The sequence below is a fragment of the Saccostrea echinata genome, unplaced genomic scaffold (genome assembly GCF_033153115.1).
Source record: "Saccostrea echinata isolate AGI-Se365-2 ecotype Australia unplaced genomic scaffold, CSIRO_AGI_Sech_v1 ptg000023l, whole genome shotgun sequence".
NCBI classification, from domain to species: Eukaryota; Metazoa; Mollusca; class Bivalvia; order Ostreida; family Ostreidae; genus Saccostrea; species Saccostrea echinata.
This window is the reverse complement of record NW_026889772.1, coordinates 9,813,746-9,828,586: the sequence shown is the minus strand read 5'-3', so window position 1 is coordinate 9,828,586 and position 14,841 is coordinate 9,813,746. Positions and strand designations below refer to the sequence as shown.

At 34.1% G+C, this 14,841-nt stretch overlaps 1 protein-coding gene across 1 annotated transcript; it reads right to left on the bottom strand.

Moving 5' to 3' along the window:
- Positions 1-9,547: 9,547 nt before the first annotated feature.
- Positions 9,548-13,819, bottom strand: LOC133191439 (small ribosomal subunit protein uS14m-like). Its single transcript, XM_061327195.1, has 3 exons — positions 13,752-13,819; positions 10,246-10,440; positions 9,548-9,821 (listed from the first exon to the last, which is right to left on the bottom strand). The coding sequence occupies exons 1-3, from the start codon at positions 13,803-13,805 to the stop codon at positions 9,639-9,641; spliced, it is 432 nt and encodes a 143-aa protein (XP_061183179.1). The 5' UTR covers positions 13,806-13,819; the 3' UTR covers positions 9,548-9,638.
- Positions 13,820-14,841: the final 1,022 nt, after the last annotated feature.

Sequence of the window (14,841 nt, the reverse complement as noted above, 5' to 3'; positions counted from 1 at the left end):
ACAATCCTTCGAAAGAGGCTTCAGTCTTTCATATCAGCAATTGTCAGTCTACACCATCCATTTTGGAATACCGATCCCGTTGTATTTTCATAGTACTTAAATTTCAGTTTTTGTGGTTTCTTCATTTCATACAGTGTCAAAATACATTGTCATGAGATCATAAACATGTATAACTGTTAATTATTATACCCTGCCTCTGTAATTTCAAAAGACATAAGTTAAATTTAACCCTCCGCAGTATATTTTACAAAATAGGTCAAAGGTCAAGGTCATGTGAACTGTAACGCTGGTATTTTTCAAAATGTTTTATGACAAACAGTGCACATTCTAAATAGCATAGACTTACCTCATAAATATCGAAAAGAAGTTGTATATCGGCATTATTGGTTATTTTGAAAAGTAGGTCAAAGGTCAAGTTCAAGGATATCTAGGTCGGAAGCCATGGAAAAATACAAAAGCCATAGTGTCAAGCTATATGTGCAAATTATCAAACCCATACCTCTTACATTTCTCGAGATATAAGGTGTGACAGACGGACGGACAGCAAGACAGACGCCAGGTAAATTGATTGCTAAGTGCTGCTCTGCTCTGCAGGCGACACAAATGTGTTTGTTTGATTGTCTGTTTGTTGTTTAACGTCCCTTGAGCTGCCAGCATTTGCCAGTGGAGGGCTGCAAATTCAGACCTATACTCGACACTCAAGGCCATTGAGCAGTGGGGGATTTTTTTCATGCCGGCACCTACTGCTAAACTGGACCTCGGTTTATACGGCCTCATCCGAAGGACCATACTCCACGTTCTGTAGCGAAATTGTTTGTTTGTTTGTGTGTTAACGTCCCCGTCGAGATTTTTCACTCATATGGGAAAACCACCACTTGCCGGTGGAGGGCTGTAAATTCGACACTCAAGGCCATTGAGCAGTGAGGGATTTTTTTCATCCCAGCACCTACTGCTACACGGGACCTCGGTTTATACGGTCTCAACCGAAGGACCAGTCTCCATGTCCCGTAGTGGAATAGTTTGTTTGTTTGTGTGTTGTTTAACGTCCCTCTCGAGATTTTTCACTCATATGGAAACGCCACCACTTGCCGGTGGAGGGCTGCAAATTCAGACCTATACTCGACACTCAAGGCCATTGAGCAGTGAGGGATCTCTTTCGTCCCAGCATCTACTGCTACACGGGACCTCGGTTTATACGGTCTCATGCAAAGGACCGGTCTCCACGTCCCGCAGAAGGAGTCGAACCCGCGACGTAAAGATTAACTCCTTACTCCGCGACTCTAGAGCAAACACTCAAACCACTGCGCCACGCGGGCGACGTGGTGGTATTCGAAACCACAACTACGAATCGTAGGGGTAGAAACATTTTGATAAATGTATTATCATTATGAAAATCATGTTCTGACTTAAGCCTGTAGAACGCAATTTCATTTTTTTCTGGGACGGGGCACAAACAATCAAATTTTTTTTATATCTAAGCAAAAAAAAAAAATAAATAAATAAAAATAAAAATAAAAACATAATTGGGGGGGGGGGGTGGGCACGACCATATAGCTTTAAGCTATATAGTGACTAAGAAGGAATAACTTGTCATTTGTCAAAGTCTTTTACCTAAGCTCTTCACTTTTAATTGTCAATGACAGATTCTTGTTACAAAGTGAAAAGTATACATTTATATGTAGTACAGCTATCCATCTCATATGCATAATCTATTTAATGAATCGTTTTATCCTAAAGGGAAAGTGAAATCTCAATCAAAATTTGTCACAAATACTGGACTCTCTGATTAATTATAATATACATGTAAGAATGGATCGTCAATTAGGACTGCAGGTTTGATAAATTCACAGCATGCATCTTCAGCCTTAATTAAAACGTTGTTTCGAAATATTACACTGTATCTATAAAAGCGAAAAATTAGAATTGACCTAAAGAATATTTTACACCACAGGGGAAATGCTTCCGTGGCACCAGAAGTTTACAATTTTGATTGACAGGTGTAGCACCGTTCATGGATTTCATGTAACTATGTACAAATAAGAAATGAAGGGATCTAAAGAAAAAAGTTATTGTGATTGACATTGTAATTAAAACAGAGACAATTAACAGTAGTTTGGCTGTGCTGGCCTTTCTGACATTTGAAGTAAAGTTTAAGAATAACTTATCATTGAAATGAAGTTGTAAAAGTGTATTATCAATTATTTTCATTTTCATCATTAGATGTGCTAATAAGTTTGTTATATTCAAGTCCATGTATATGTACTCCTTGTACATTTTTTTTTTTTGAACCGCGCGTGCAAGTGTAATTAAATTATAAAAAGTTAACATACTTCTTAAATGCATGGGATTTACGTTACACAGTTCTGGGCATTAGAAATAATTAAGCTTATAGTGTTGGCGATATTTTATCGTATGCTAAAAAATATGTATTACATAAAACATGTATTTTAAAAAATTCAGCACAATATAGCCTTTCAGATACTTATACAAACAAAATCAGATTACATATAATATGAAATATTTTATTGAATATTATGATCTCTTCTCTGTAAACAGGTGTGTTTTGAAGAGGACATTGAAGGCGAAAAGGAGCTCGAATAGCCGCCAGTTTTTTTTTCTTCGGAAAGCTGTACAGTTATCTTGGACGACATATCGCGTACAAGTACAGTGTACAAAACAGCAGTGAAAATAAAAATAATGAACTCAAAGTTTAATTCTCTTCTCTCAATTAATTACCAACAAATATATATTAAGTTTTTACCAGAGTGTATACAAAGCGACTTTTCAAGCGGTACATGAAAGCGTTTGACGCGTGACCAGGTACGTGTAATTGCTTTCAAAACATGCAAACTCAGACTACAGTATCAGGTAGAGCAGGTCGCTGGCCTGTCAATCAAATCAGCAGCTGTTGTTTTATTTTTGTATGATTGTCGGGCGGTATGTTATCGATCTTAAGCTAGGTAGATTTTGTGGGCGTTAATGGAAAATTGGGTGTTTAATAAAAAGCACATGTACTTGTCATATGCTGGAGTTACAAAACTATAGTCGACAGAGTTTTTCACATAGCATGTTAAAAGTTTGTGTAATCATAAAGATAGCCATTTTAAAAAGAAAATAATGTAAAAGTGTTTAGCAATGCGTCTTATTGTTTTCAAAATATATCTCTTTTGAATTCTTTGTCTACAAACCTTGTGTGTCAAGTTAGAATTATCTGCAGAATTAACCACACGCAATGAATCTCCGAAATTAAACACATAATAACACATAATTGAGAAATAAATCGTTTATTAAATACATGTATGCAGTTTAAAGATTAGGATTCATGAAATCGGGGACCTTTATACGTCCTTAATAAAATGTTTTGGATTTAAATTAAATCAAATTAAGATAAGAATAAATGATTTAATTGAATGATCCGGTATGACTTAAAAAATAATTTTCCGTAAATCATTGTGTCAGCAAAATGAATATAGAACGACAATGTTTTGTGTATGAGCACTAATAGCTGCTTCCTCGGCTACATAATTAGGTTACATAATTGTAAACAAACACAAAACCCGGGTATATGTGAAACGCAGTTAAATGCAGTTAAAGACTGATTTATTTTTTGCTAACTTTTTTTAATTTAATATAGTGTATGTTTCAACATTAAACGACGAAAAGATGTTTTGTTTACGAACGCAGGTCGCTGGTTCACACGCAATGGATCTCTTGTAATTTCGGCCACAATAATTTAATAAGTATATCACCAACATGACCAACATAGATAAGATGAAATAATTTGAAAGATCCGATTTGTCTTAAAAAAAAAAACAATTATCCGTACATAGTTGAGTTTGCAAAATAGATTTAGAATGGCAATGCCTGTTTAGTGTATGGCCACTAATCACTGGATCTAGGTCACGCGTGATCGGGGGATGGCCGGTTACGTAATTATAAACAAAAACAAACCCCGAGACGTATTGAAAATGTGTGACTCAATAATTTGGAATGAAACCACAGAACACGTAAAAACTTATTTTAAAGTAGTATTAGTATTTATTTTGGATAGGTTTATCATTTATAGCAAGTTTATTTCAGTTATGCGCATAAAGATTTCACCTTCACTTGTCTTATGAAACTAGTTACCTGTATATGGGTCAAGCTTCTAGCTCATTTATTAAAAAAGACTCGAACAAAATAACAAGTTCACGAGATCAATAATATGTTAAAGAACAACTTTTTTAGCGACAGCTATATCGAAATATTTACCGTTTTTGAGTTATAAAACGAAAACTTTCAAGGACCCTAGATCCCTAATTTAAGGGACCAGCCCCTTTTTGGAGGTGGTAAATGAAAGACCTTGAAATTGTGCACAACTTTTATTCAACATGTCTTAACAAAATATTTTTAGTTTAAAAGATACATAGGAAAATATGTGTAAATTTTCGCGCTTTTAGGCGTTCTAATTTTTGACCCCTATCTAGCGCCATTTTGAACACAGAAATCAAAAAACAAAAATAGATGTGCACAACTTTAATGCTTCTATTATTTAAATTCGGTAGAATTTCTACTCCAGCTTTTGTAGTCTCGGAGCCTTTATCCGGAAATGAAGAGTCCTAAATTTTCATTTAAAGGGAGATAACTCAAAAGCGGAAGTGGATTTTTGACATGTTTGACAGCATTCTGATAGAGTTTTGTAACGTCTATAAACCCTGCAAATTTGAGCAAAATCCGTTGAGAAATGAGCGAGATATGAGGCCTCAAAGTTGGCGTCTAGAAAGGAGAAGAAAAAAAAAAAGAATAACTAGAGCAAAGCTCGTTGCAAAGCAACGAATAGGTCTTCCGTCATGTTTTGACCGGAAGTGACGTCAACAAGAGAAAGGAATGAGTTAAGACGTCTCCAGTGACTTTAATATTACAATTTTGCATCAAAACCTGCAAAATAAGCTATTTTTGGCTACTTCCGGTTTGACCGGAAGTGATGTTGAGGGATGATAAATTTGGTTGGACGCTTCTGTTTACATAAATTAACTAATAACATGTCGAAAACGGCAAAAATATGCATTTCTGACTACTTCCGTTTTGGCCGGAAGTGACGTTATTTGACGACTTTCGACAATCTTATTCACTTCTACTTGTCATTTTGAACAATTTTGCTTCTTTGATGTATCACAAATTCTCAATAGTTTTGGAGATATTGAGAAAACGCGGGTATGTTAAGGAAGCATATAAGTCAATTCTCTGGAAATTTAGACTTTTTAAAGAAAATTAAGTTTGATAATTTACCAAAACCGCTGATAAATGTAAACTATTATTATCTATTGCATAAAGATAAAAGAGTGTCTAACGCAAAGACGTGCACCACCACCACGGCATCACGTGACTTCTATTAATAGCGAAATTTTCCTTAGTAAAAAAGCTAACAGAACAACAATACCCCGAAGTGTAATAATTTCTTTGAGTAAATAATATAGTTGGAAAACATCTATTTTGCCTAAAAAGTGCTGCTAGAATCCCACTGTCCCGTCAGTAAAATAATAATTCCACACATTCGCACGAAACCTTACCCGATGTTTTGAATTTTATACATATAAACCGAGATTTTTCGTAAAACCATGCTTAACTCGGGATTCTAGCAGCACTTTCCAAGTATTTTAGGAGGCAAACTTTCCATCTGTACAAATCTTATGTTTTGAAATATACAGCTTATTGTTGTTCTGCTGCATTATTTTTGTCACAAATGACAGAGGAAAGGCCGACCGGGATACGTATATAGCTGACTGTCTTCGAAGAGAATACAATCGATGAAAATAAATTAGCATACCTGTTTTAGTAACTGAACTCCATATGAATTTCACAAAATATTCAGGATATTTGCTTTAAAACTCCATTTTACGTATCTTTGTACATGCCGTCTTAGCCAAATTCTCTTTACACGACATGATCAATTCCCAAGTTACTTGAAGTACACATATGACGTCATCGGTGGTAGATTTTAATCAAAATGACAGATACAGCATAACGAAATAAAAATATTTTATTTTTGTTAATGTTTACACGTTTCTATTCATTTTCTAGAGTTAAATTACATCTCTAAATACGAATATTACGAAAACTTGTATTCTAAAATTGACGTCATCTCGCCTACTATGACGTCATAATGTAGCACCGATTAAGTCAAGGTAGAATATTTTGTATGCTTCCTTATTACCCCTGCGAACACTTTCAGCTCCTGTAGATCGCTTATTTTAGGGGTCAGCCCCTAATTGTTGATATCAAATGAAAGTGCTTGCCATTCTGCACAACTTTTTTTCAATATCTTGTTGCAAAATATTTACAATTAAAGAGATATTCTTGAAAAAAATGCTAAAAATTTTGATATTCTCAATAAGACTATTTTCGGAGCATACCAAGCGTCAAAGTGCCGCACTTCCGGGAAAAATGAACTACCTAGTACATATTTATGAACATTGTTCTATCATTGCTGAAAATATCAAGTTCCCATTTACAGCGTTTTTTAGAAAACGAGCGGACAAAGTGACCCTCTAAAAATCACCTAATCGCAGAAATCTCCGGACCGGAAGTGAGATCATCGAAATAAAAAATATATCTAGTTTTTTTTTTTTATTTTCTACCAGACCTGAAAGTTTCCTGAAAATCAAACAACCCGTTTCCGAGAACTCGCGTGCACAAAATCGGTAGGAAAAAAACAATAATAAAATTATGTCTGGACATGTTTTTTTTTATTTCTCTGCAAGTGACCTTGAACTTGCCAGAAAGACCTTTGATCAAGGTCATGACACAGTCTCCATTCATAAGCAATCTCTGTTTCAAGTAAGAGCTTCCAGTGATTTTCTATTACTAAATCATAGCATGAAATAGAAGTTAATTTTTTCTGTCAGTATCCTTGAACTTGACGGAATAACCTTGGGTTGGTTTCAAGACAAACCCTCAATCTCAAACAACCTCTGTTTTAAGAAAGAGATTCTAGTCATTTCCCCTTAGAAATTCATATCCCAGACAGGCATTTTACAACTTTTTCTGCCAGTGACCCTGAATTTGCTGAAATAACCTTATTTTAAGTCATCTAAACCGGCGGACCATAAGCAATCTTTGTACCAAGTGCGAACATAAAAAATTACAGCCTAGATTGTAATAATACAATTTTCTTTGTCAAAGTCGAAGCAAACCTTTTTTGTCACAAGCAATCTCTGTATCAAGTATGAGCTTCCAGTGATTCTCAATTACAAATAAATGGCTCGGACAAAAGATTTATTCTTGCTCCACTGACCTTGAATTTGCTGGAATGACCTTGGATCAAGACCATGACACACCCTAGGATCATTGGCAATGTTTGTACCAAGTATGAGCTTCCAGTTAATCTAAAAAGTCATAGCCTGAGCAAACTTGAAGAAACAAACGGGCAGCTAGACAAGCGGACAGACAGACGGACAATATGATTCCTAATCCCCCTCCCCCCCCCCCCCCCGGCCCAGACACTTCGTTTGCGGGGGATATAAATTCCTATGTTAAATTTTGAACACCCATTCTGATTTGAAAAAAAAAATAAATCTTTACTATTTCAGGGAGATATTATAAGTATGTTTTCTCATTCCGGCCCACAGGTTCCTAGAGAATAATTTTTTCAAATGACCTTTCCAATTTTTACTACTTGTATTTCTTAATTATCTTCTGTTGGAAGAGAATGTGGTCATTCATTTGATCAACTACGTTTGGTTAATACTGACCCAGTGATTATATGAAAAGATAAGAATAAGAAAATTACAAGTACCAGGTTTACAGCGACAACGTCGATTATGCTTACACCGAGAAAGCCAACATCGAAGTCAGAGAACAAATTGTGAGCAGAAAATCTTACTTAGCCTTTGGCATGAGAGATGGGGTACTGATTAAAAATTGAAATTATTTTTATATAGTCAATTTTTTTTTATACGATCGACGTTTTGACGCATCCCCCCCCCCAAAAAAAATGATTGAAAACTTCGCCTCTGAAGGGAAGCATTCTATCTATTTCCGGGGGAGGGGGATATATGTTTACTGATGAGAGGAAATTTAATCAACTATCAGTCCTATAAATATGAATGATAGCTTCGGAATATTTTGTTACAATTACATGACTTTTATATTTATTTATACATGTAAGTTAATGTCAGCTAAGAACTAAATTAACATCTGCTATAGACAAAACCAATAAATTTTTAGCTATTTAGGGTTATCTACATATATAGATCTATTTGTAAAAACCACTTTTTATAAAACAAATTTTCGCCCATGATATATTTGGCACTCTATTTAATTATCATTTTATTTGGATGTCGATCAACACATTTTTTTTTCAAAAATCCCGGAGTGCAAAATAAGCGAAACTGGCCAATGAAGATGTTTAAAAATCCTGATTCCGCAATCGCATCATCTCGGGCGTTTCCGTCAGAGGTCTATCAGAATCAGAATTTATTAAAAAATCTACTGCTTTTCTACAAATCTGTTTTTGGTTCATTTGGGTAGCCATTTTTAAAGCCACTTGGTTCACTCCCATACAAATTAACGAAGAAAGCCTTTTATTGTTTTGTAATGGTTTGGGCCATGGATATCGTCCTGGGTAGTGCAGTCAGTAGAGCACCTGACTAGTGATGCAGGGGTCCCGGGTTCGATTCCCAGTTCAGCCATACATTTTCTCCTTTCCTATTACAGTTTAAATTATTGCCTTCTATTTTATTGTTCAAGTTATTCTTAGCATAGCCATACAGACCAGAAAACCAGGGGCACATCTCTCTCACAGGAGGACAGTGTACTAATATTAGATAATTGGCTTCCAATATTAACTAAAGTGCTTGATCAACCATGTGCTACTAATATATGTATTTTTAATCAGTGATACACTAGAACTATGCTAAAGGTCCTGGATTTAACTCCAAGCAGAGATATTGGTATACAATGGAAGAGGGCTTAAGTAGGCTTAGCCTGCTGTCTCATCCCATTCACTGAATAAAATATGATTTAGGTTAGTGATAGTCCTATGTACATTTATATCAGTAGAGACTAGTATTTTGTGCACACATTTTTACTTCCTAGCCAAAATTATGACCTTGCAAGAGAAAGGAAGATAAGTGTTGTAATATCAGCAATTTAACATCTTTGTGTATATGGAATGAAAATTTAAAACTATGACCATAATTAGAAAATTGTTTACTGAAATACCATAGTAAAGTAAGTAGAGTCAGAATTTCGAACTAATTTCATACAAATACATTGTACATGGCTTCCAGTTGCTCTGACTAATCGATACATGAACTCTAAAATAACTAATTCCGTATATACTGACCTGTTGTGCAAGTGCAATCCAAAATCTGTCTTGTTACATGGATACAAGTATAAAGGCAGGTCTAATTACTATCGTACCATTATAATTACCATAGTGTCTAATTGCCTTATGTATGTTGTCTCCTCAAATAAATTTGCTGGAATGAACTATCAAGAATAGTGTAATCTACATTATCAATATTTTAATGATTTAGAAAGATCAAAGTAAAAAACGACGAACTAATTTCGATAAAATGATATTTTATTAATGCATGTATAATTGTATTTTTTTAACAAATTGAGTAATAATACACAATCTCATTATGAGTTAAATATCACCATGACGATCTTGTAAATCCTGAGAGTTTATTGTAATCCGCAAGATGGCGAAACATAATTCGACTGACATGCCATCTTTTCAGCACAGCACGAGGACGTGAAGTCAGTATACACCTATTATGGATTCTAGTGTACGCACTGTTTAGTGGAAACTGTCTAATCTCCTTATCAGCAAGCTCCTGAAATGCAACAAGAAAACATTTTTTGGAAGGAACAAACAAGTCTTGCAATTAGAGATAAATTCTAATATTTTTAATTACTTTTTGAATATTTATTACCATATGCACATAATTAAAAGTAATTCATTTGATTTTTAAACAAAAATTACCCCATTATTGATGATTTGGATCATTATTTAATAGTAACTTGTAAGGTACTGCCACAATTATTTTGAAACTGTTGAGCCACTGATAATCATTCATTGAAGAACTGAATAAATTATATCTGTTCTGACATTTTGCATTTCATTACCAGAAATATCAAACTTTCAAATCTAACTTAATTTCATCCTCTTGAAATATGATAGTGTGACAAATTAGAAAATGGAAAGTTGTTCATCTGTGGACACATTTTTATTGCTTAACAATAAACATAAACACATACTTTTATTTCTCTTGGTATTGCTTTGCTTTTTCGGACCATGTTGACACGGAATCTCTCAGGGCCATGTTCCTGAAGTATTTTTCTCCTTTTGTTATCCCGAGCCATTTTATGGTCTACCATCTTTGTTCTAATCTGATTTAACTGATTATGCTGATTAGCCAGCAACCCTTGTTCTGTACATATCTGGGCAAATGGCTGTAAGAAAAAAAAATTAAACAGTATTGTACATTTATTTAGATAAATTTACATCCAAACTAGGTATTCTTGATGTTTCCAAATCTTTCTTTCTTGATTTCAAACTCTTTATTTCAAACACTTGATTTCAAAAGATTTTTTTTTTTTTTTTTTTTTTTTTGCAAAACTTGAATAAAAAGGTTGTTAAAATCTGAATTTTAATATTTTTTTTAAGAAAAAAACCTATCCTTTAATTTTGGAAAAAATACTTTTTTCATGTAACTAATTACAAAAGTAATCTTGATAATTTTTTTTATTTTTTTTTTAATGAGCCGTTCTGAATTTATAGCAAAAAATCCCCCCCCCCCTTTCTCCTTAAGTCCCGTTTCTAAAGCGTCTTTCAAACGTGGGAGAAAACATTGTTAGATCTACAAATACACATGAAAAATTCCAAGCTAGAAAATATCTTTTGCTTTAAAAAAATTATTTACATTATATATCAGAGTTCTTAAACTTTTCAGTTCATAATCATTGAAATGCAGATGTATAGGCAATTTTTGATGAAGCACCCCCCCCCCTTTTTTTTGGACGCAGTCATTAGAGCTTGATGAAACATAGGTTACCCTCGAGATATATATTTAATCTTTTAAATCCCTGAAGTACCAATTAATTAATTCATTCATGCAGATTTAAATTCTGACAACTAGAATAAGAGTTAAACTATCAACTAGAATAAAAGTAAAACTTATTTTCTAAGGATTTTATGTCCACGTGTCCAATATGTAGTCCATACACATGGTTGACATGCATTTAATTTTATACCTGCGTATGAATTCAACTTACACTGAAATTTAATATTATTTTTCAGTGAAAGTGAACGCACAATGTTGAAAATTCAACTCTTCTATTATGTAAACAGTCTGGTAAATGGAATATATTGTTTCTTATTTATTTCAAACAAGAGAGGGGTCTAAAAGTACCTCCTCCTCCCCCCCCCCTTGTATGCATCCTTCTGTTGCTTCTATTGATAAAATGGAAAGTTCGTATTCGTCTACATTAGCTTCAATTTATCAAACTGTAAATTCTCTATCTATGTTTAAATTATTCATGTGTCAAAATATTCATGTACAGTGATACATGTATAAAACGTTTTGTTTTGATTCGAGGAAATGTGCACTGAAATTGTTGACAATGGTATATCTAGATGGTCCGATAGGGCCAGTTTGTCGCATATAAGATATTCGTGAATTCAGGCCATTTCAGTAAACAATTCTGTTACATTTTCAGTACTTACTTAGTATATATTATAGTGTTCAGTTCCTAAGTTCATCAGAATTCATAGTGTCTTCATAACTGTTCGACAAACAGGAGGAAATAACTCAACTAGGGGAGGGGGAAAATCTCCCACATTTTTAGAGTTGTTCCTCTTTGATCAGTGAACTTGTGGAAACGGGTTGTAAAACATTTTTTTTTCTTAAGAGGAAAACAGTATTTATATGGCTAATTCTTAATTTGAAGATAAGCCAGTGGTCTGGTAATGTGAATGTTACATAGCCAACTGCAACAAAAGAAAGCAATGTATCATAAAAAGATAAAGAATACTGTGCTAATATTGATCACGGATACGAGTTTCATTTAAATTTAAAGAAATTTAAGACATAATCTTTCTTTTCTTCCCTTTTTATGGAGGAAGGGCGGATTTTAAATCAAAAGCGCAAATAATCAAGGATATGATTTGGTATTTCTATAGAAACCACATCAAGCCCCATCTTCGCTAGCCAAGGGTTTCTGATATGCTACTCTCCTCATAAACCCTTGGCATACGGTGCTGACAAAAGACGGGATTGTTTTCGTCACGTGATCATGATTCTTACCAGGTTCGCACAGATTGCGTCATCGACAGAAATAAAAAGCGTATTTAAAAACATAATGTTTTTAAAGAATAATTAACAAGAAGGTATTAAGTTATGTTAATTTGTTATTAAACATGTTAAAATGCAAATCTACATCTTCAGTATAGATTCTTAATCACATATTTTGCACGTAGCTTAAGATATTGGATGACACCATATAGCTATTCATAGAATGGCATGTTATCTTACGGATCGTTGTTTACTTGCATTTTTCATTCCCGATATTAAAGAGTCAAGATATATCCCGAACGCAAATATTGTCATTTACAAAAAACAATTTCTGATTGGTCGAATGATGTCGATCAACTCCAATCACAACTTGAGAAAAAAATCCCAACTTTTTTTAACACCGTATGCCAAGGGCTTATGAGGAGAGTAGCGTATCAGAAACCCTTGGCTAGCGAAGATGCATCAAGCCCCTAATCCCATTTTCTATAATTACATCGGGATCGATTCGGTCGTCATTTTGACGCTTTATTATAAAAGTCAAATTTGACATCAAGTTAAACATTTAATTGAAATCACAAACAAGAGTTATCTCCCCAGTGTGTTGTGCGTCTTTAATTTAGTGATTTTTTTAAAAAATTGAACAGTTTTGAATAAAGGCAAATAGAACTTACGTTCATATGATCAATCAACATGAAAAACAATCCACTGGAAGTACTTCTGGTGTAAACCGGAAGTAGTCGAAAAAATGAAGCATTTTTTCCTCTAAAAACATTAGAAATAGTATGAAATGCTTGTAAATGAAATTTAAGGGTTTTTTCTGGCCTTTGTGACTTTCGATATCAATGGAAAGTGACAATCTATCGGTCGGAAAAGTTCAACTCGAAACCGGAAGTTGTCGGAAAAAAAATTTAGGTGTAATTTTTTCATAAATTTGCCTAAATTTTTAATCTTATTGGGAAAAAAAACTCCAAGTACATTACGTTTGACGTCCGTCGGAAGACCTACTCGTTGCTTTGCAACGAGCTTTACTCTAGTTATGCATTAAAAGAGTATTTTCTACACTTAACTCCACCAAAAGATCCCCAGAGCACAAGTTGTTTAGTTTTCTGCCAAATAAAGCCCTGTATTCAGTATCCTATGATACAACGAAATTATCTGTCAGCAGAGTTATGTCAGCGAGGAAATTCGGGCAAGGACAATGGCATAAACTCAAAGGATTGGCAAATAGTGTTTAGTATGACTTGATTGCAGAAAGTCATTTAATTGTGAATAAAATAATTATGACCTTTATTTTCTCTCTAAACAGATAAGATTTTGAAAAGTAAAATGTCATACTGTAATTTGCCTCTAACAAGATCTGACCAACGAATTATAAAGATTGCATAAAAGAAAAAGGTACGGAATCCTGTTTCATAATGTGTACTTAGCAAGAAAACTAATTGACGGCGATATTATTCAATTACACCCTACCTTTGTTGCCAAGTTTACAAGCCAATTTCTCACACGGCCGATGGCCATGTTCATTTGTTGTTTCTCGATCCCGAACCAAAACAAACGTAAATTTGTTTTTAGCTCGCCTGTAGGGCCTATACCCTCTCTGAGCACAGGTGGCAGGGGATAGTTTCGTACTAAAGACCCGCATGCATTGATTTACAGACTACTGGGTGTTTTATCCTGCTCGCTCGGGCCTGGGTGTGGGTTGTGTGGGTGTGAATGAGGCCCAAATCTTGAAAAAACAAGCCAAAATTTGGGGAGTCCCCAGGTGCATTTTTGGTACATTTGCACTCCAATAGGCAGATTACATGTAATTTGTTGACATAATTTGTGAGCCATGGGCATATGAAGTGTAATTAATTAGCCCCTGGAAAACTGTACCCATGTACATGTTTTTATGGATCGCATGTGTATGTGTACCCCCTCGGCACATGTTTGGCATTAAAAAAAACTATACTCTGCCACCTTTAAGAAAACACCAATTTTCAGAAATATGTAATTTAGTCTAATTCTTCTGTAAATAAGTTTATTGATGTATGTCATTTTCAAAACTCACCATATTTCTTTCATTTGACTCTTATTCATTTAGGTAGAGAGACCTAAACACAAGGGGGGTAAACCTCTCCGAGTAACACATTTTCAAAGAGTTTGAAGCATCAGCATAACAAATCTTAACAGAGTAAGGCAATTTTTTTCTGAGAAAAATTTATTTGCTTGAAAATAATAGTTTGGGCACTGTCACATATATTTTATCAAATTTTGATGCAATTACTTAGTATTAATTAAAATTAAAGGGGCTTAATTATTGCGATATCACTGAAATTACATAAATTTACTCTTTTTTACATGTATTTCACTAAATATCATTATTTTGAAAAAAGAATGAGTCAGTATGCAAAAATATCAGTTCACAGAACCACATTTATTCAAAGATTTGCTGCGCTTTAATTTTTTTTCAAATTAGACCCATTTTGCTATTGATGATTACATAAAAAAAATACCCCCTCCCCTTCATTTTCCCCCTCATTTGTCTTCTATAATGTGATAGAACTTTAACTTTTCATTA

Coding starts and splice junctions, on each gene's coding strand:
- LOC133191439 (XM_061327195.1), bottom strand. CDS start 13,805: ATGAACATGGCCATCGGCCGTGTGAGAAATTGGCTTGTAAACTTGGCA. Junction 10,441..13,751: donor TTGTAAACTTGGCAACAAAG/GTAGGGTGTAAT, acceptor TTTTTCTTACAG/CCATTTGCCCAGATATGTAC. Junction 9,822..10,245: donor CAATACCAAGAGAAATAAAA/GTATGTGTTTAT, acceptor GTTGCATTTCAG/GAGCTTGCTGATAAGGAGAT.